This window comes from Octopus sinensis, linkage group LG4 (genome assembly GCF_006345805.1).
Source record: "Octopus sinensis linkage group LG4, ASM634580v1, whole genome shotgun sequence".
Taxonomy (NCBI): Eukaryota; Metazoa; Mollusca; class Cephalopoda; order Octopoda; family Octopodidae; genus Octopus; species Octopus sinensis.
The window spans coordinates 60572478-60595163 of record NC_043000.1 but is presented as its reverse complement, the minus strand read 5'-3'; the positions used below and the strand labels follow the sequence as shown (position 1 = coordinate 60595163).

Below are 22686 nucleotides of genomic sequence, written 5' to 3'. Positions count from 1 at the left end.
TCTTTCTTTCTTTTATTTGTTTCAGTCATTTGACTGCGGCCATGCTGGAGCATCACCTTTAGTCAAACAAATCGATCCCAGTACTTATTCTTTGTAAGCCTAGTACTTATTCTATCAGTCTCTTTTGCCGAACCACTAAGTTACGGGGATGTGAACACACCAACATCGGTTGTTACACAAACATACATACATACTGACACACACACACACATATATATATGACGGGCTTCTTTCAGTTTCCGTCTACCACATCCACTCACAAGGCTTTGGTCGGCCTGAGGCTATAGTTGAAGACACTTCCCCAAGGTGCTACGCAGTGGGACTGAACCCGGAACTATGTGGTTGGTAAGCAAGCTACTTACCACACAGCCACTTCTGCGCCTAATGAATAATGAATAAAATAATTGTAGATGCAGCAAGAAAAAGAAATACACACCTCATAGGGCTACTACAAAATCATTATTGCTATTTCTAGTCTAAGTGCATTATGGTATACTTTAGTTAAAAGCTGGCAGCCAGCTATTGCAATTGAGAGACATATTTACATTTGTGCATTGAATAATTTAGCTGAAAAATGATTTTAATTTCAAGGCATGGCTGTGTGGTAAGAAACTTGCTTTCCAACCACATGGTTCTGGGTTCAGTTTCACTGCATGGCATCTCAGACAAGCATCTTCTACTATAGCCTCGGACCAACTAAAACCTTATAAGTAGATTTGGTAGATGTGTGTGTACCTCAACAGTTTGATTGAGTAAGTACCAGGATTTGAAAAAAAAAAAAAAAAACAAGTACTGGGGTCAATTTGTTGGACTAAAACTTCTTCAAGGCAGTGCTCCAGCACGGCCACAGTCCAATGAATGAATGAAACAAGTCAAAGATTAAATGATAACTGCAAGAATTTGTTCTGCTATAACTCAGAACCAGTTGTTTACATAATAAGTTCAATCAGTAACTACTTCTGGACACATCCTTCCACAGTGAAATACAACAATAGCAGTCTAATCAGCATTCAGCACCAATTAGAGAAAATGCTAGCCTGGTATTTACTCAGATGTCCTTCACCATCAAAAGATACTGAATTACAGAAAACATAATTGTGTATGATAAAAGATAGGTATAGTTGTTTCTATGTACAACAGTCAGTTGTTAAATACACATATCAATGAAAACACCCTTCTGCATTCAGTGAGGTTTGTAATACTTGATGAAACTATAACGTTATTACATGTATTACGAGGGGATTCAACTTGGCTATCCACATCAATGACAGCACTTCATCATATAGAAATACAGAATAGACACCAGAGAAATACATTCTTAAATTCTCTTGCTGGATTCCCAGATTTTAGCACTCAACAACATATACTCATTCTGTCTACCAGCTTCACCTTACCTTCAGTCTTCAGCCACATTGCAGACTACATTGACTACAATACTACAATAGTTACCGTCAACTGTATCTTCATTAAACAACCAATACATTTTTTTGTAGATTCCGATTGCAGTCTCAAAAAACAACAGCAATATGAAATCAATGACTCTTATGATGACTATACTATGAAATTATGTCTGATACTTTACTCTTTTGCTTGTTTCAGTCATTTGACTGTGGCCATGCGAGAGCACCGCCTTTAGTCGAGCAAATCAAACCCAGGATTTATTCTTTGTAAGCCTAGTACTTATTCTATCAGTCTCTTTTACCGAACCGCTAAGTTACGGGGATGTAAACACACCAGCATTGGTTGTCAAGCAATGTTGGTGGGACAAACATAGACACCCAAATACACACACAGACATACATATATACACATATATATATATAAATATAAATGATGGGCCCCTCTCAGCCTTCGTCTACCAAATCCACTCACAAGGCTTTAGGCCAGCCCGAGGCTATAGTAGAAGACACTTGCCCAAGGTGCCATGCAGTGGGACCGAACCCGGAACCATGTGGTTCGTAAGCAAGGCACTTACTACACAGCCACTCCTACGCCTATACTGTACATTTCAGGCTGTAACTTTTGATGCATACCAAGAGAGGTATTAGAAATTCATTATTTTTAGGACTTCATCCGATCATATTTAGGAAGGACTTCTCAAGAAACCATCACTGAATGTAGAACAAACTTGTTTTCTGAAAGCTACTCGGGAAATGTAAGAGTTTATTAGTGATCTTCCCTTCATCTCATACCGTTATCTGGAATTGTAGCAAAATTTGTCCATCTTCTTAAGCAATGATCATACTGCTGGTGTTGTTATCATAAACAGATCAATCTGTAGATGAAGATGCTATTTTTGTACTTTCTCCCATCATAATCACTTTATTTATTCACAAAAGAACGAAACATGCCACAGCTGCATTAGAGGTTTGCAAGAATCTTTTGGCAATGCCTTCAAACTGACCTGGCAACTCAGTCTGATGACCATTTCTTTATCTTTCTATATTTCAAACATCTGTGTATGCAATGTGCAGGCATGCATGTATTTTTTTTTTTTTTACATGAAATGGGGTATATAAATATTTTTTTAATTTGTTCCTCTATAATTCTGACATGGCGGGGTGATTGGGAAAATGTAAAGATGTGCATGACCACTCTTGGACGGTTTTGAATGACCATAGAAAGTGCGAGCCCTCTAACTGTAAAATTGTGAATTTGTATAAAGAACACGCACACAGACATTTTGCCGCTTATATATATAGAGATTATATCATAATGTAAATAAACTGTTAGATTGTCAATTGTATTTCTCTATTTATCATATATATGAGGCCGATGCCAGTACCCCAAGACTGGCTCCTGTGCCGGTGGCACATAAAAAGCACCATCCAAACATGATTGATGCCAGATCTGCCTGATTGGCTCCTGTGCCAGAGGCACATAAAAAGCACCAACCGATCATGACCGATGCCAATACCCTGTCTGGCTCCTGTACCGGTGGCATTTAAAAAGCACCATCTGAGCATGATCGTTGCCAGGCCCACCTTACTGGCTTCTGTGCCGGTGGCACATAAAAAACTCCCACTACACTCTTGGAGTGGTTGGCATTAGAAAGGGCATCCAACTGTAGAAACTCTGCCAGACCAGATTGGAGCCTGGTGCAGCCACTGGCTCTCCAGACCTCAGTCAAACTGTCCAACTCATGCCAGCATGGAAAGTGGGCATTAATCGATGATGATAAAGATGTGTGTATGTGTGTGTATGATAGGTTTCTTTCAGTTTCCATCTACCAAATCCACTCACCAGTTCTTTAGTCAGCCAAAGATACCTGCCCAAGATGCCATGCTGTGTGGGACTGAAACTGAAGCCATATGTCTGGAAAGCAACCTTCTTACCACACACCCATACCTGCACCATGTGAAACTTTATTAAAGAAGGGACTAAACAGTTTTTTGATGATAATATTATTGAGCCTTCAGTCTCTCTTTGGCAAGCACAAGTGATAAAAGCAGAAAACGACGACAAACAATGCCTGGTTATCAACTATTCACAAATGCTAAATCATTACACAGCTTTCTAGTTGTCTGCCCTTTTCCTAAGATTTAAAATCTTATGCATTCTATTTCCCACAATAATTTCAACAGTGAACTGGATCTCAAAGCAACATACCAATGATAATAAGCGATTTCAATCTGATGAGTGTTTATTCCAGTTTACAAGTCTTTGATGTGGCCAAGGTTGTAAGCACTTTTCAGAGTGATGGATAGAGTAATTACCAACAGTGATATGTAACTAAGTTGCACCTATCTTGATAACGTCATTGTTGTTGATAAAACTGTTGATAAAAATGATGGGAACTTCAAATGATTTACTTCAGTTACTCAGAAACTTAATATTGCATTGAACAATGGCAAATATCTTCTTTGCCAAGCATTCATTTGTTACCTAAGTACATTACATTCAGCCTGAATGGGAAAGATTGAAACTTCCCATCAATTAATCAATGTCTAACAATGCTAAACAACTACCACTATTGAGTTTGTCTAGACATGACTATAAATATGTCTCTTTTCTCAGAATTAATTCAACCCCTTCTAAATTCTATTTTTCCATAACAAAAAAATACCTAGGTACCTCTGCTTAAAACTTCTATAGTCAATGCCTCTCTCTCCCTCAACTACCTAATCTTAAATTCCATTACCCTGTTTCTTTTGAAACTAAAATATCTTTTTTCACAGTGTAATAAACCTATTGCTTTGTTCTCCAGAATTCTTTATTAACCTGAACAAAATCTCATCAATTGAGAAGTAGACTATAGCTATTATAGAAAGTGTTAAGAAAGATGAATGTTTTCTTCTTTGGGGGTGATTTTTACATTACGTACTGATTAACTAGCAATCACATTCATATTTAGTTACATGGGAATAAGAAAAATGATCAATCCTTAGATTGATGCTTAAAATTATTGCTCTACAACTATGACATCCACATACATGCTAATGGTAACACAGTTGCTGATATTTCTACCAGAAGCTGTTCTATAAAAATCTCTTGAAATCAGAGATTTACTTAAGTTTTCATGTCATTCTAGAGTAACTTGATTATGAGGAGACAAAAAATGTAAGTCTGTCGAATAGACTGGACCAATAATTCAATGTCCAGTCTTGTCACACTGATTCAGCTTGAAAATTACTTTAACCCTTTTATTACGATATTCCCCTTTGCTTGCGAAGACATGTTGGGGCAAGCGAAATCGAAATCGAATTGAACCAGCCAGGACCCCTGGTCTGGTGATACGTAAAAAGCACTATCCGACTCGTGGCCGATGCCAGCGCCGCCTCGACTGGCTTCTGTGCCGGTGGCACGTAAAATACACCAATCTGACCGTGGCCATTGCCAGCCTCGCCTGGCACGTAAAAAGCACCCACTACACTCACGGAGTGGTTGGCGTTAGGAAGGGCATCCAGCTGTAGAAACACTGCCAGATCAGACTGGGCCTGGTGCAGCCTTCTGGCTTCCCAGATCCCCAGTCGAACCGTCCAACCCATGCTAGCATGGAGAACGGACGTTAAACGATGATGATGATGATGATGATTTCTGTTGAAATACACTGCCTTCGTTTCAAATAACTTTGAAATTACTGAAGAACTTAGAAAAACATCTGCTACTATTAAGCTGTTGTAAGGCAGTAAGTAGACAGAATCATTAGCAAGCTGGGCAAAATACCTAGTGGCATTTCTTCCATCTTTACATTCTGAGTTCAAATTCTGCCAATGTTGACTTCACCTTTCATCCTTGCAACGTTGATAAAATAAACACCAGTTGAAGATATAATGAGATGATGTGACTCCCCCACGTAACTGCCAAAGTACTGAAAGCAATTTTTCGTAAAATGTGTGCTAACAATCTGTGATATCTTGGCTTGTTTTTAATATTTCATTATTAGTGACAATTATTGTGCCAAGTGACAAGTGACTTATGCACATCCAGTTCTCCAGCCTACAAAACTTGGCCTCTCATAAGCCCTACTTGACTGGTTCATTATTTCATTGATTCCAGAAGAATGAAAGACAAAATTGGCATTGGCCAGATTTGAAATCAAACTATAAAGAACTTGGACTAATACAGCAAGACATTTTGTCTGATGCTCTAACAATTTGTCATTCCACTACCAATTGTCTTAATGAAAGACACAACAGACAATACAAGCCATGACATACGAAAATATATGATTGCTGTAGAAATGAATGACCTGAGGTTAAACAACAGCTGAAATCATATTACCATTATTAGCACAACTTCTAATCCATAGTATTATTATACAGCAAATAGGTAGTGCTTTTGCTATCTTTATTGTCAAAGAATTCTTCATAAGCAAGAACTATATTCAGCTACATGGTAGTGCATGTGGAACTTAAACAGAAAATAAATTTGAGCCGTAATAATTTTTGAATAGAGAATTTTTCAGAGTAAGAATATAGTCATTTAAGCTTTTACCCACCTACCCTTCTTGTTCTTCTGTCACTGGGGCCCAATCCAGCATCTCTTCACCACCATCTTTATCTCTCATCACAGCCTCACTTGGATTACTTCTACCCACTTTTGTATAACGTGAGCAGCCATGTATCTTCTCTACAGTAAGAAACTTGTTCTGGCATCTTCTCTCATACTCAAACCTCTTATTTTCTAGCATAACGCTACAATCATCTCTACTGTATCCCCATTCAATCAAAGGGATCTTAGTCTTGCAAGCTACATGGCAACCTCAAAGGGCCCAGGACACTATGCAAAGTGATTAGTGTCAGAAAGGGCATTAAGCTGTAGAAATTATGCTAAAGCTGACATTGAAGCATAATGCAGTCTACCAACCTGTCAAACTGCCCAACCCATGCCAGCATGGCAAACAGACTTTTAAAGCGAATGATGATCGTTATGATCATGATAATGTTACATAGTGCATAGCTTTTTTTAATTCTTTATATGGTATATATTTTTTTATGAAAATAAATAAAAATTCAATTGTTAGCTCAATCACTGTCATTAAAAGATTTATTTTTCAATGATAAAAATAACTCAGAATAGAGCTGAAATTCAAAACAGTAAAAATACTTTAAAATCTTCCAACTATTTACTCTGTCTCTTTGACTTTATCAGCCTCTACAATGCCATGATTATATCGACAGGAATCACCAAGCTCGCACTTTCCAATTTTAAGATTCTTGCAAGGATAAGCTTTCAGGTCACGTTCTGGCTGTGAAAAAAAAAAAAAAAAAATGAAGCCGACATCAATATTCAAAATAAGGTTTAATGAAACAAAGAGCAAATGGGACTGAATAATGTTATTGTTGTTGTTGCTAACAATGATTAACTGTATAACATTCTGAAAACACCTATTTAGAGTAATTTGCTCTTTTATTCAAAATCAGTTTTCATCACTGACCAACACCTAGGAAAATGATTTAAGAATATGTTAACAAGGCAACAACTATGCAGGGGTAAACCTAGCAGGAAATAATAGCGAAAACACCCTCCAATCAGACCATACCTATTTCTTTATTACCCACAAAGGGCTAAACATAGAGGGGACAAACAAGGACAGACATAAGTATTAAGTCGGTTACACTGACCCCAGTGCGTAACTGGTACTTAATTTATCAACCCCGAAAGGATGAAAGGCAAAGTCGACCTTGGCGGAATTTGAACTCAGAACGTAGTGGCAGACGAAATGCCGCAAAGCATATCGCCCGGCCTGCTAACAATTCTGCCATACCATCTTAAAAAGAAGTACATAGGATAATGTGGTTGAGTTCTTTGTACATTGGTAAAAATAAGGAATGTTCATAGTTCAAGACTGATCAGGATCTATATAACATCAGTACAGTAAACAGCCACCAAAGAAGCCTCTATACAGTGACACAATCTGCTAGAATAGTAGTCAAATTTGTCTTGAATCACTCCCATGATATACTGAACAATGTAGTCCCTGATATACAGGAAAATAGAAAGGTTACAACTGGAGTACCTACGATCATAGGTCTGCTCCAGCAACTAAATAACAACAACAGAAAGTTAACTATAATACAAGAACTTATGTAAGCTTTCAAAGCAGAGATCAATTACTTGAAAAATTAATAAAATACAAGGCTGGTCTGGATAGTCAAACAAGCTTTTCAGTTGCCTCTCAGTTCTGAGTTCAAACTCTACAAAAACAAATGAAATTCTACATCCTTCTCAACTTAATAAAATTACAACTAATGAATAATAAACTGTTATGATTAAGTCAAAATGAAGACCATCATTTTCACAATAAGATGATTAGTCTATTAGTCATAATCAGAGGATTCTAGTAGCCAACTTCATGCTTAACCAACTCTTCTTAAACAGAGACAAGCAGAATTAGCCAACAGCATGTCCAAAAAAATCTGTAAACGTACTAAGCCAAAACAAATTAAATGTGAGACAATTTTGTCATCTCCATGTAGCTTGGAGTAGCGGGTCTGAACCATTTTTTGCATCACAGACTGGTTTTATGCAAAACAATTTTTCCAAAGACCAGGGTATCATGCACATATCAAAACACAATGAAGTGTATAATGCATAATTTAATTATTATAAATATGAGTATATAATGCAAAGACAATCACCAGACTGCAACAGTTAATAAAAAATAAATAAAATTCTAAAATGTATTCTTTTTTGTGTGGCCCAGTACGAAATGATCCATAGCTCAGTACTGGTCTGCAGCCCGGTGGCTGAAGGATCCCTACCTTGGAGGACTGAACTTATCACTGGAAGCTAATAAAGTACTCCATAAATCTCTGCATAGAGACACCCACATTAACTCAGTGACCATCATATTTGTATAGCTTCTGAAACAGGTCAAGCATGTCACTGGTACCAGCAGCAGCAGAGGAGCTGCTGAAGTAGGAAAAGCATATCTATTCTCAGACTGGAGTACTGGTAAAAATGCTTATAGCAGAATGGACTCTACTAAAGGGGCCCGAGACCAGGTGATGGTGCTAAACTGCTTGATGGAGCAGGTCCTTTTCAGGGCCCTATTTTTTCAACACTGAATGACAAACAACACAAAGCAATCTGTATAGTTGTTAGATTAGAAGTATTTACCTTTTCATGTTTACGCTTATTCACTTTGATTGTCTTTGGTTTACTCTCCAAATTATTTTCATTAAATATTTTTGCTTTAGGTTTTGGACCCCAGTTTGGTTCAGGGTTTATTTGCCAGCGCAAGAGGCCTTGTTTACGTGATGGTGGATTGGCATCAGGATGGATTTCAAATGATACATCATGAGTTGGTTTCTTATCAAGAATAGCTTTAACAACAGAACCTGGCTGTAACCTTTTTTCACTGACAGGATGTTCTTTTATCCATTCTCGCATTAAGTCCTATTAACGAAAACAAAGCAAAAATCATTTCTAAAAGTCTATAATGGCATGTTTTAGATTTCACAGTTAAAACTACAAAGTAAGCAAATAACAAAAGAGAAATTTAAGAAAAATGACAATTAAATATACAATATTTTTTCACATCATTCATTTGTATTACATATTCATACCAATGTAGTCACCATTCTAGTATGTAGTTGCCAACATTTTCTTAACTTAATTGTGCTCAATACTTTCTTATAAGCAAAGACTGTACATACGGCTTGTACCTTTCCAACTGCTGCAGACACTTCTGTATTCATAGTCAATGCATTTACTACCATACAGCTTGTTCCATATCTATCACTTTATGTACAAATATGCTGTGATTATCTCCTTACAAAACCTGTAATCTAAGAAAGCTGTATGTACAGAGCAAGAGCTGCAACTTATGCTTTCCATCTTTCCCAGCTGACCTGAACCCTGGTATTTGAGATTAGCTATGCCATCACATTTCATGAGCAGATAACTTAGTGGCACCCATTATTCTCTCCCAGTATGTTTGACTGTTGGCTTCTCTAGGAGAGAGACATTTCCACCCTTTGACAGGTTGTATTTTTAATTGTGCTGTACCACACACACCTCCTTTCCCAATAAACTGGGAGTGCAAGATGGAATAGTCACCAACCATCTCTACTATGATGATGTACAGTACAGGGTTGTGTAATACCAGTAGCAGGTTGAACTAGACACAAGTCTAAGCATCTTCTAAGTAATAAAATATAATACTTACCCAAATGAATTCAGCAGGAGCATTTGTTTTATGGGAGTTTTTGACACAATGTGACATAGATACTTCATAACCAGCATTCAGAAGAGCAGATCTGTGGTTGACAATAAAATTTACTAAAAATCTGTTTCGTTAGAAGCAAACTTCAAATGTACATATATTAATGGAGCTTGTGGTTTTACAGCTACTTATCTTCTTTACTACAAACCAAAGAAACAGCCACTGGTGACAGATAGTTAGATTCTGGAACTCTCTTTCCTCCCATAATCTTCCACCGTTAACAAAATGAAACTGAACATTGTTCACACCTACTGTAGTTATCTCAGTACGGTATGACCTCAAATATAATACAACTCACAGGTTTTGTACCTAAAAATCAATAACATATTTTATCCTCTTATTTATTACACTCACACATAACACTATTCCCAAATGATGGCCCTAATGTTTTGTATCAAAGTTTTGGCATTTTACATGAGTATGTATAATAGTTATAGCCCTACACCCAAGTCTAAAAGTTTATGGGTGCTCCTGCTCCTCTCCTTCAGACCAAATAATTAAAACAAAAAAACTGCGGCAAGCGAACTGGCATATCTTACTTAAAGGTAAGTCACTGATTATGTGATCAATATTCCAGATAACAGCCATGTATAGCATTCCATCCAAGTGAAGTAGAAAAATCCTAGGAAACTAGTAATGATCTGTTTGTAATGAATATGAAAATACATGAAGTGAGTTCATGGCTCACAGGACGGCCTGCTGTGCTAACCTTGGATTGTAGAGTGACCCACTGTTCTTGAGGAGACCTATTGAGTCAAGTATGCCAACAGTAACATCAAAATAAAAATCAAATGGAAATTGTAGTTAAGATACCTGTGCCGGTGACACGTAGAAAGCACCATCCGAATGTGGCAGATGCCAGCGCTGCCTGACTGGCTTCCGTGTTGGTGACACGTAAAAGCACCAACTGATCATGGCTGTTTGCCAGCCTCCCCTGGCCCCTGTGCCAGTGGCACGTAAAAACCACCCACTAAACTTACGGAGTGGTTGGCGTCAGAAAGGGCATCCAGCTGTAGAAACTCTGCCAGATCAGACTGGAGCCTGGTGCAGCCTCCAGGCCTCCCAGACCCCAGTCAAACCATCCAACCCATGCTAGCATGGAAAACGGACGTTAAACGATGATGATGATAAAAAGGAATATATCAGTTGGTCATAAAAAGAAGTCTGATGTTTCAGACCTCTCCGTCTTTCACCGTAGTAACTTATTCCATCTAAGCCAGATAAACAGATGCAGAGGTTAAAATGTAGTCTGAGTAACAAATGAGTTGGAATACACAAATTTAAGCTGAAAGTGTATAACATACTCTACACTTATAAACTTCTAAAACAGTGCACTACTGATTTCTATTGGTAATAAGAATACACTAATTTCAATACACTTTGTTAATGACATTGACAGCTACACAGGTGTTGATCTGAACTTATATAAACTATCACATCAGCAATGGCAACCTTATATACTTCTTTAATCTAACAACACATCTAAATGAATTTCTAATCTGAAAATATAAGGAAACGTCAGGACTATTCCTTTAATCTTTTATACATGAATTTATCTAGAACAGTGTTTCTCAAACATCTTTTACCTATGGACCCCTTTCGTTCCTATTTTACTCAGATGGTCCCATATATTCATTTGACGCTTAAAATATTCGATTATATTTGTAGAATTAAATATTATAAGAAATTGCATTAAAAAATTGTTAAATTGTTTTGTGTATTATAAAGTGATAACCAATTATTGCACATAAATTTTACCAACAAAATCCTACATGAACCCCATTTAGATTGAATAATAATAATGATTCCTTAATATTCATTTGAAAATGTAGTTATATATTGCTTATGGTTTCAACACCTACAATGGTAAATCTTGGGAAGAAATTTTCAGCGAAACTTCAAATTAACCCTTTCATTACCATATTTCTGCTAAAATATACTCCCTTTGTTTCAATTAATTTTTAAAATAATTAAGAATTTAGTCATTATTAAGTTGATGCTTGAATCTTAAATTAGAATGAAATTTTGATGGAAGATTTTAATTTAGATCATTTTAAAACAGGATGTTTGTATCCTAGAACCAGGGGTAGTCTCAGGCAGGTTGGTAAAGAAAGGGTTAAAAAACTTACTCTTTAATTATATTATTTAGATTTTAACTTTGAAGTAATTAAAAATATATGAAAAAGACTTAAAACTCACCTAAACTGCATGAGACTGGGAGCAACACAGTGTAATTTATCACATAAACCATCTCCAACATAATATAGTGGAACATCGGACAGTTCTTCACATGCAACTGAAAGCATTCCCATAATGCGTTCTTTAGTATTTACATGATAGTTGTTTGCTTCAACTGCAGAGAGAACTTGTTTTAGGAAGTCTTTATTATGTATTGACTCAGCCCAAATAGGACCACCAACATTATGCTTATGTCCACAATGCAAACAAGTCTGCCCAACAGGTGGGCCTTGTGCAGGAGTGTATTTGAAGTTGTTACCTTTCGTGGGTATTTTCTCACCTAATCGCTGAAGACTAAATGTTCCACAGCCAACACAGTGGTAAACCATAGCCAATTTACTTACCGACTGCTTCACTTTTCCCTGGCCCTTAAAAACTCGCACAAAAACACGTACATAAAAATCGGCACTAATAGAAACAAGTGGTTCAATATAGCGAGAATAACAATTAGCATGTGTCTCAATAGCCTGAAGTATAATCCGCAGAGCCATCTCATGGCAATACTCACTACGTAGAGACATTGCTCGGTACTTTGAGAAACAGGTCTCACCAGCATTCCCACATAAAACAGCTGTATCAGTACAGGTCACACATAAAAGGCCACCTGCAGATACAGCTTGTACTGCACCATCTAAAAATCGTGCAGGGCTACCATATGGATCAAGATCAATAACATCAAAGCCTTGTTTATATTCACGGTTTTCATACATAAACATCGATGCATCTCCACAATTGGCTCTCATGAGGTTACTAACACCATTCTTCTCAATGTTCATTTTTATAAAGTCAACTGCATTCTCATCAAAATCATTTGCAATGATTTCCTTCACACCTGGAACTTCAAGGCTAAATCGAACAGATCGCAGTCCAGAAGCAGCAAGTCCTTCTAAAATACGCACCCCATTAGCATAGACTTTTCCAGCTTCAAGAGGTTGCTCCACTGTTTGAGTTTCTTCCTTATCAATAACTTTATCATTGTCACAACAAACAGAAGGTGACTTTATCTGTTTTGTGGATGTAGATAAGCTTTCATTAATTAGAATACTTTTATCGTGAACTGTATCATTTTTGTTACAATTGTTGTTGTCACTGTTCTCTTCCAATGCCACAATCCGCTTCAAGTGAGAAGGGTCGTTGATGAAATTTTTGGTAAATTCCGAAATAATAACAACAGTTAAATCTCGATTAAATTCTTGCACCGGATTGTAGAACACAGATTTGGGTAAATAAACTTCAGCTTTGCCTTCCCGAATAGTGGAAACATCTTGCAAAGGAAGTTTGGAAACATCTGCAGTTTGTATATTTTCAGTACTATCACACATTTTGCGCTTTTGGCATACAAGAAGGAAGTTTCTAAAAGAAGACTGTTTATAGTTTAAGCACTGTAATATTCTTCTGAAATGCATTTACCTACCTGCAAAAGAGAAAAAAAAAAATTTTGATATTAATTATTATTTTTAACAAAATAGAAAGTTAAAAATAAAGAAGAAACAAAGCAAGGTTATGCTGAATGCCCAGTACATTACTGGTGTTGCCTAGCCCCAGGTTAGCTCCGACTGAGCAAATGTATGATCAAAGGTGTTCCAGCTATAACCATTCCTTTTTTTCTTTGATATAGTGCATCTAAATTCAATGCATCCCCTTTTTTTCCTCTTAGAAGGTAAAGTATAGTGTGAGGGAAATTTGGCTGCTATTTCTAACAGGTTGTGCAACGACATGGAGGCTCTTTTATGCATAGTACTTTATTACATGATATTAGAACAATTGTAGTTAAGCTTACAGTCTGGATTTATGTTAGTTTTATGAGAGAACCATTGAGTTAATTAAATATTTTAAATCGAGCTGTCAAGAGCAGAGATGTTTCAGGAGCATTTATCAGATAAAATATAACAAAACAACACATAATGAGGAGACATCACCGTTTGACAACCAGTGCTGGTGTGTTTACGTCCCAGTGAGCCATCGGTTCGGCAAAAGAGACAGATAGAACAAGTACAGGGCTTAAGGAATAAGTCCTAGGGTCGATTTGTTTGACTAAAACCTTTCAAGGCGGTGCATCCAGCATGGCTGCATTCAAATGACTGAAACAAGTAATAGAAAAGAATAAAAAATAGAATATTTTCAATTTCTATCCGGAAACAAGTTATACTATCAATCAATTTCTCTCCCCATAGAAGTTGTATTCAACATGCTTCCATTCAACACCCACAGATATCAAGAAAACATCCTTACACCTCGTCACTTTTAAATAAGAGTAACACGCAACTCGAGCTTATGTGATCGCTCCAAACTTTAGGTCTGACTATCATTGGAGATCCCTCTCATGACGAATGGGCATCTTAACATTGCACGGGATGAATTCAAGATGTTTTTTTTCTTCTGTTCAGAGTTAGGAAATACCTGAACTCCCAACAACTATAAATCTTTTACCAAGCTCAAATGAGACGAACTGCATAGTCGGTGGGTAAGTTCGCGAGATCGTAAAAGGAAAGTGGTAGATTCAGGCCGGTGCGGCCGCTGCATAGGGACGTCCGAGACCCGCAACTAGTAAAACGTTATGCGACTGATTGGCCTAAAGTTACTCACAGACAAGCTCCAGTCAAATGACCAACAAATGTGCTATCCCCACTTTCTGCCTTTTTTCTTTTTTAAGGCCCCAACTCATCGGAGCTCTTATAGAGCACTTTCGACTCCCTCATCTCCCCTCTTCTCATCACCTATGTTGTATCAACATCTTCCACCTCAGACACCACACTAACCAGTATCGTTCCTTTTGAGAATAACGACCTCCTGAAATTCTCCTCCTTATGTCTTTCTTGCAGCCGTTAAACATTAACGGTATTTCACCAGTCTCAGATGACCTGTGAAAGCCATGGGCACTACTTCTTTCACTAGACCTTACATGTAAAACACAAAAACAAAAATATAAAACAGGAATCTAATCTAACTTTCTGGATTTATGTTAGTTTTATGAGAGAACCATTGAGTTAATTAAATATTTTAAATCGAGCTGTTTTGGGTAATTCATTCGCCAAATTACATAGAAATTATTAACTACATGACGAAAAATTTATAGAGGAAAGGATTTAGCAGCATAATGAAAAGTGTAGTGAAGCTCCACTTTACATTTAGTTAAAACAGAATTATATACAGTTATATAATTATAAATACGGTGTTTTTCGAGTAAGCATGAAAATTTTCGAGTTTTCTTACATGATTCATTGTAGTTATTAAAATCAATCACAGCAGACTTCGTAAACTGTTACATCGTACACACGTGTGGGACGGACACGCATCAAAAATAGTTCTCTAGCGTAATTTTTCCATGAATCAAATTCATTTTCTATAATTATAAATATTACTAGATGAAAATACTCAAAGTAATAAACAGATATTAATCTGTGTATTTTATATTCAAGGCCAATTTTGCAAGATTTTCCATAAATACAAATATTATATTAATTTTAATTAGTAAACATTGCTCATAATTTTTAAGGTAGTAAAAATGTTTATCACCGCTTTACAAAGCTCGAGCATGTGTCCCGAAATAATATTTATATTAAGTGGGAAAAGAAAATCGGGAAAGGACTATGTCGCTAACTTGATGGTTCAGAAGTAAGTCTTTAATAAATTATGTTATTGATCTAATAGCAAAATATATGTTGAGCAATATATATCAATCAGCCAACATAGGGTTTTGATATGCTAACAGCGACTTTAATTCAAATGATTTTGGAGGAATGAGATATTTTCTTTATGATGTTCATTACTTGGTATGCTTTTCTTTCTGAGAGTTACGGCATAAGTTTTAGTATGTGTAACAGAAACAAAATGAAGTGTGTCACCCCAGAGACACAGAAATCAGCTAAAATATTGCAATTTCGTAATTGTGCTAGTTTCTTTTTTTTTTTTTCATTTTGTCAAATGTTGAGCTTACAAGTTGAGAACCAACCCTTGCATTAGACGTTTATCATTCTAAACAGATGTTTGTTTTGATTTTGTTTTAGAGGAGGCGAAGCTCTAGCAGACGTTCACAAAGCTATTTTTATTACTCAAATCCGTCTGCTACAAAATACTGAGTTCGATGTGTCCTAGTCACCATATTGCCTGTGATATGACACAGATTCATGAAGAGGGAGTGGCTATTTCTTCAAGGAGTGAATCAATTACCCTGAGAGTTTATATACTAGTTGAAAGCAATCAAGCAATTTAGACTTGTATTGATATCTAACATTGGCACAAGGCTTGCAATTTTGGGGGATGGGTTAAGTTGATTACATCGTCCTCAGTGCTTAACTGTTGCATTATTTTATGACAAAGAAAGAATGAAAGGCTAAATAGATCTCGGTGGAATTTGAACTCAGATCCTAAAGATGACGAAATGTCACTAAACATTTTTGCCTGGCTTGCTAATGTTTCTGACAGCTTGATAATATCTAATTTACATTATTTATAATTGACGGATATTTATCCTCATCTTTCTTGTTGTCAACACAACATTTCGGCTGATATACCCTCCAGCCTTCATCAAGTGTCTTGGGGAAATTTCGTAACTGGGTTCTCATTCCTAAGGTATTTTTCGATGTTGTTATTGTTATTATTATTATTATTGTTGTTGTTGTTGTTGTTGTTATTATTATTATTCAGGCCACTGCCTGGAATCGAACTCGCATATGGCATAGTGGTTAAGAGCGCGGCTACTCACCCCAAGATTCCGACTTCGATTCATGGCAGTGACATGAATAATAATAATAATAATAATAATAACAATAACAACAACAACCACAACATCGAAAAATACCTTAGGAATGAGAACCCAGTTTCGAAATTTCCCCAAGACACTTGATGAAGGCTGGAAGGTATATCAGCCAAAACGTTGTGTTAACAACAAGAAAGATGAGGACAAATATCTGTCAATTGTAAATAGTGTACATAATTCCTCATCTCTTAAATAAAGAACTGAATAATATTTAATATTGGTACTAAATCACAAAATTCTTGGTATACCTGCTTGGTATTTGATAATTCAATCCATGAATGGATGGAGGGCAAATTTGATGAGGTATGATAGAATTAACAAAACTGGTCTGGAATTAAATACTGTTATAACTGGATGCCCTTCTAAATGCTGACCACCTTACAGTGTAGACTGGATGCTTTTTACATGGCACTAACACTGGCGGGATTACCGAGTAACTTGCAGGACGGGGGAATTGGAGGAGTGGGCTTTGTACCAGAAGATAAGATGTTACAGTGTAGCAGTGACAGAAATAGGTGTCTTGCTGTAGAGGAGATACATGGTTAGTCAGAGGGAGAGAAAGAGAGAGTGATCAAGAATGGGAGAGTGTGAGAGTGCAAGAGAGGGATGGTGGCAATGTGCCAGGGCATACTCTCAAGAGACAAGGATGAGAATATGAATGGGATAGTAGAATATTGCCAAGGGTGCATGAATAGGGAGTTCACATGAATGCAAAGAGGTGGTCGGGGGAAAATGCAGTGACTGGTGAGGAGCAGGGCACAACAGGATAGCAGTGATTTAGTAAGCAGGGCAGTGAGGACAGGATTGGGCTGCAGGAGTGGGGAGGAAGGGATAAGCATAGTGCACGAAAAAGAGGAATTATGAGGAAGAGATGTAGTTTGGCTTATTGGGGTAAGGTGTGTGAGAAAATATTTTAGTCATGTTGGTAGAACACAGTAATTCCAGAACTCAGTTTCATTGAAGTGGGCGGGTCTTCTCAAGAACCTCATATTGCCAGACATCGTGGTCCATTGTCATCTCTTCTGTTAGGTCCAACATTCTGAGATCAGTCCTCACTTCATCTCATGTCTTCCTGGGTCTCCTTCTTCCACAGGTATTATTCACTTTAAGCGATAGCAAGACTGCCTGACAAACAAAGCCTTGAGGGAGAAGGCAAGCCAGCAACTTATTGAATTTCAGGTCATGAGGAGGGTTGGCTAGGACACACCCTATGGAAACTCTCCAATAGACAGTTCAAAGAAGATGAAAGCATGGAAGACAGAAACAATATTAAGAAGGTCCACAGAAACTAAAGCACTTGCAGACAGCGACACTTAGGGACAACTGCAATCCATTGCCAATAATCAAAATAGATGGAGATCTCTTGTTGGTGCCCTATGCTCCACATGGAACCATAGGAATTAACGTAACAGCATGTATATTTTGGCAGTCATTGAGCTTAATGCAATGTCAATAAGCTTAAAACAAGATTAAGTGCAATATCAATGAGATCATCATCAACATTTAGCATCCATTTTCCATACTGGCATGGCTTGACAGGAACTGGCAAGGCCAGGAGCTGCACCAGGTTCCATGGTCAGTTTTGACTTGTATTCTACAGTAGGATGTCCTTCCTAATGGCAATCACTCCACAGAGTGCTCTGGGTGCTTTTTACATGGCACCATCACCAGTACTTTTTATGTGGCAATAGCACCAGTGCTTTTTATGTGGCACCATCACCAATGCATTTTATTTGCACCAGCACCAGTGCTTTTTATGTAACACCCAGCACCCGTACCAGTGCTTTTCACATGGAACCTTGGTTTTAGGATCTCAGCACCTAATAAAGTAATTAAAAATGTGATGACAAGCATTTTCTTCACATCAGTTTCAGAGGCCCAGTAAAAGATCATGGTTGTAACCCTTCTTTCTCTGAAGAAGCCATTGAAAAGAAACATTTCTAATACTGCTTGTAATAAGATTTGAATTGAAAAATAAGTAATCAAGACTCTAGTTCCTTTAACCTCTGAGTAACCATACTTATGTTTTAAAAAATGTTTAAGCATCTTTATAAGTGATATTGTTGATAAGTTAAAGTCATTTTGTCTTTTCAGATTAACTGCTGTGAGATGTGGGATTATGCGTTTGTCAAGTCCTATAAAGTTTCAATATGCTAAAGTAAGTCAAAGTAGTTAGGTTTGTATGTAATGTATAATTGGTTTCAAATTTTGGCACAATGCCAATAATGTATGGAGATGGGGGTAAATCGATTACGTCGACCCCCACCCCACCCCCACCCGGTGTTCATCCGGTACTTTTTTTATTGACCCCGAAAGAATGAAAGGCAAAGTCAACCTTGGTGGAATATGAACTCAGAATATAAAGACGGACCAAATGCCGCTAAGCATTTTCCCTGTCAGACTAACGACTCTGCCAGCTCGCTACGTTATGTTAACAGCAGAGTGGCTAAATGTATAAGTTTTTGCACTACAATTCCACAGGACTTGTGTTCAGATCCCTAGTAAATATTTTGACATCATTGTAGACTTAATTCTTTTTCACTTAGTTGTTGAAAATAAGTGGCAAACTTTCCAAGTTACTTGCTTGAACTAGCACCCAATCAAGGGGTGGAAAGATTTAGTTCTATCATACATAAAGCAGATTGGCACAAACCATCAGAATTTCTTAAGGTTTTAAAAATATTTGCACAGATATTGAAAAAGCTAGTTCAGGTGGTAAAATGCAGTTGACAAGGAACATAACTCTGTTGAATAACATTTGGTTAGCTCCACTTCGAGCAGACATCTTGTCAAACAGTGCTATATTTTTGCGTATGTAGAGCTACATTTCTAGAGTAATCTGATTACTATTTCTAGTAGTTTGAACGAGTGCATAGAGGTTACTTTGTTGACTCATTGAAAACACCTTTTCCAGTATTTACTCTATTTTTACTCTTATACTTGTTTCAGTCATTTGACTGCGGCCATGCTGGAGCACTGCCTTTAGTCAAGCAAATCAACCCCAGGACTGATTTTTTGTAAGCCTAGTACTTATTCTTTCGGTCTCTTTGTCGAACCGCTAAGTTATGGGGACGTAAACACACCAGCATCGGTTGTCAAGCAATGTTGGGGGGGACAAACACATAAACACGCTCACACACACATACATATATACGACGAGCTTCTTTCAGTTTCCGTCTACCAAATCCACTCACAAGGCTTTGGTTGGCCCGAGGCTATAGTAGAAGACACTTGCCCAAGGTGCCACGCAGTGGGACTGAACCCAGAACCATGTGTTTGGTAAGCAAGCTACTTACCACACAGCCACTCCTGCGCCTATTGTAAATAAAAGATGTAGTTGATTATTTTTTAAATTTGATTTATATAATCTTATAATTATTACTGATTTCTCTTTTTTACATCCTGCAGGAAAACAAACTACTGTATGAAAAATTGAATGATTCTTCAGAATATAAAGAGAAGTACCGAATTGAGATGATAAAATTTGGAGAGGAAAAGAGAAACATTGACCCAGGTTATTTCTGCAAGTTAGCTACATCTGAAGAATATGGAACTGAGTGTAAGAAACCTATCTGGATTATTAGTGATGCTCGTAGACAAACTGATGTAGACTACTTCTTGCAGAAATATACAGATCGAGTGCAAACTGTCCGAATTACTGCCACTGAAGAAATAAGAAAAGAAAGAGGATATATATTTACAAAAGGTAAAAGTGTGCAATTATCTTTTTTACTCGTGTTGCAAAATTATGCATAGGCGCAGGAGTGGCTGTGTGGTAAGTAGCTTGCTTACCAACCACATGGTTCCAGGTTCAGTTCCACTGCGTGGCACCTTGGGCAAGTGTCTTCTACTATAGCCTCGGGCCGACCAAAGCCTTGTGAGTGGATTTGGTAGGCGGAAACTGAAAAGAAGCCCGTTGTATATATGTATATCTATATATATGTGTGTCTGTGTTTGTCCCCCCAACATCGCTTGACAACCGATGCTGGTGTGATTACGTCCCCATAACTTAGCGGTTCGGCATAAGTGACCGATAGAATAAGTACTAGGCTTCCAAAGAATAACTCCTCAGTTCGATTTGTTTGACTAAAGGCGGTGCTCCAGCATGGCCACAATTTAATGACTGAAACAAATAAAAGAGTATATATTGGTTTCCGATTTTGACACAAGTCCAGCAATTTCTGGGGAGAGGTGAAGTCGATTAGATCAACCCCAGTGGTCAACTGGTATTTATTTTATTGACCCTGAAACAATGAAAGGCAGAGTCAACCTCAGCAGATTTTGAACTCAATGCAAAGACAGATGAAATGCCACTAAGCATTTTGTCCAGTGTGCTAAGAATTATGCACATATTAGCAGCTGTACTTGTCCTTGCCCAGATATATATATGTACACATGCATGCATGCACACACTAAGAGGTCTTATTTATTGCACAAAAATCGTGGACCAATAAATCAGTCCTATGTGGATTAAGGGCCAATGTTTATCTCCAGTTCTTTGGTGTTAAGAGGAAATACAAATCCCCCATTGCCTGGGTATTTTTAATGACTTTTATTTACTTAACAGAAAAATTGTAATTATACAATTATATCTGGTTTTATTATTTATCTTGATCTGTGTGTTTTGTTTTTATTTTTCTTTGTCCCTTTTTTTAAAGGTGTCGATGATGCTGCCTCGGAATGTGGTCTGGATGCTGTGGAACATTGGGACTTTATAATTGATAACTGCGGAGACAGTAACCAACTTAATTCTCAAATTGATAAAATGATTGCTATAACTTTTGAGAAACTTAAATAAACCAATTTTGTTTCTTGGATTTATATCTCCGAGAGATTCTTTTTTGGAACAGCAACCAGGAAACAGATAAAAGCTATAAATAATGGCCTGTAAATATTAGGTTAAAAATAAGTTTTATATACAGGGTGATTCAAAAATCTCCATACATAGGAAAAATTTATTTTTTTATAAGTAAGTTTATATGATCCCCCTAGATTCCCTGATCTGACCCCTCTTGATTTCTATCTTTGGGGGCATTTGAAAGAACGCATCACCAACTCATTTGCTCAGGTATCACCAGATGTGCTATTACTAGTTCACAACGAGTGGGGTAAACGTATTGCAATGTGTATTCAAAACAATGGCAACCATATAGAATAGAACCTGTTAAATAAAAAAAAAGCCTGTTCTTATAAACTATTTCTTATAAAAAAATAAATTGTTCCTATGTATGGCGCCTTTTGAATCAACCTGTATATAAATATATATATATATATATCATGTTTTTGTGATTTTTCTTTTTTGTGTGTGTATGGTGGGGTTTTAGTTTTTACAAACACTATTATAAGCTCCTGTAGAGGCTGAATCTAAAACTTTATTACTATTTTTTACAACTACAATAAATAATAATAACAATAACAACAACAACAGTAATATTTTTTTATTAACCACAAAGCCTGACAAAACGCTCGATGATGGTAAAGGACAATACAGTGTGGTATTAACAGTGTGATTTTATATTAAAATGTGTAATCAAGAGAAACATGAAAAAAAGAAATATTGCATTGCAACACACTTCCTAGTTTTTGGGTTTTTTTTTAGCTATTTCATTTCACTAACATCACTAATCCTCTTAAAAAAGACTGAAAAAATTGCTAGTCATCTTAAAGTTGTCTCTGTTATTTTCTGTATTAGTAGAACTTATACAAATTTAATTGTTATTCACCACTAAAGGTAACAGGGAACAATTTAATTTGAGTCGCAGTTTTTTTTTCATAGAAATATTTTTATGATATATTTGAACACTTTCATGTAATAAAACATTCTCAGGTATATGTTTTCAGTTATTTTGATTTGTTGAAATATTGTAAAAGCAAATGCATATAATAACCAAAAATAAAAAAGTGCCATAAGTTGACTGTGGAAGACATTTATTGTAAAAGTTAGACCAAGTAATATCAAAGGAAAAAAATGAAGAATTGACTCATCCATTTTTTTATATTCTGTTTATAAAAGTTT

General features: G+C 36.8%; 2 protein-coding genes across 4 annotated transcripts; one reads left to right on the top strand and one right to left on the bottom strand.

Moving 5' to 3' along the window:
* Window positions 1–6437: 6437 nt before the first annotated feature.
* On the bottom strand, window positions 6438–15261 carry LOC115210969 (tRNA (guanine(26)-N(2))-dimethyltransferase). 3 transcript variants are annotated; one of them, XM_036502031.1, is made up of 6 exons: window positions 15125–15261; window positions 14671–14808; window positions 11873–13325; window positions 9617–9707; window positions 8566–8844; window positions 6438–6691 (listed from the first exon to the last, which is right to left on the bottom strand). In XM_036502031.1, the coding sequence occupies exons 3-6, from the start codon at window positions 13315–13317 to the stop codon at window positions 6569–6571; spliced, it is 1938 nt and encodes a 645-aa protein (XP_036357924.1). In that variant the 5' UTR covers window positions 13318–13325; window positions 14671–14808; window positions 15125–15261; the 3' UTR covers window positions 6438–6568. The 3 variants fall into 3 exon arrangements, with proteins under 3 accessions (XP_036357924.1, XP_029635655.1, XP_036357925.1); XM_029779795.2 differs by lacking the exon at window positions 14671–14808 and having other exon boundaries at window positions 15125–15254; XM_036502032.1 differs by lacking the exons at window positions 14671–14808; window positions 15125–15261 and adding an exon at window positions 15083–15100.
* Window positions 15262–15374: 113 nt separating this feature from the next.
* On the top strand, window positions 15375–22213 carry LOC115210821 (phosphomevalonate kinase). The gene is made up of 4 exons (XM_029779569.2): window positions 15375–15526; window positions 18765–18828; window positions 20079–20376; window positions 21329–22213. Exons 1-4 carry the CDS (start codon window positions 15417–15419, stop codon window positions 21466–21468), a joined length of 612 nt encoding a protein of 203 aa, XP_029635429.2. The 5' UTR covers window positions 15375–15416; the 3' UTR covers window positions 21469–22213.
* The last annotated feature ends 473 nt before the right edge of the window (window positions 22214–22686 follow it).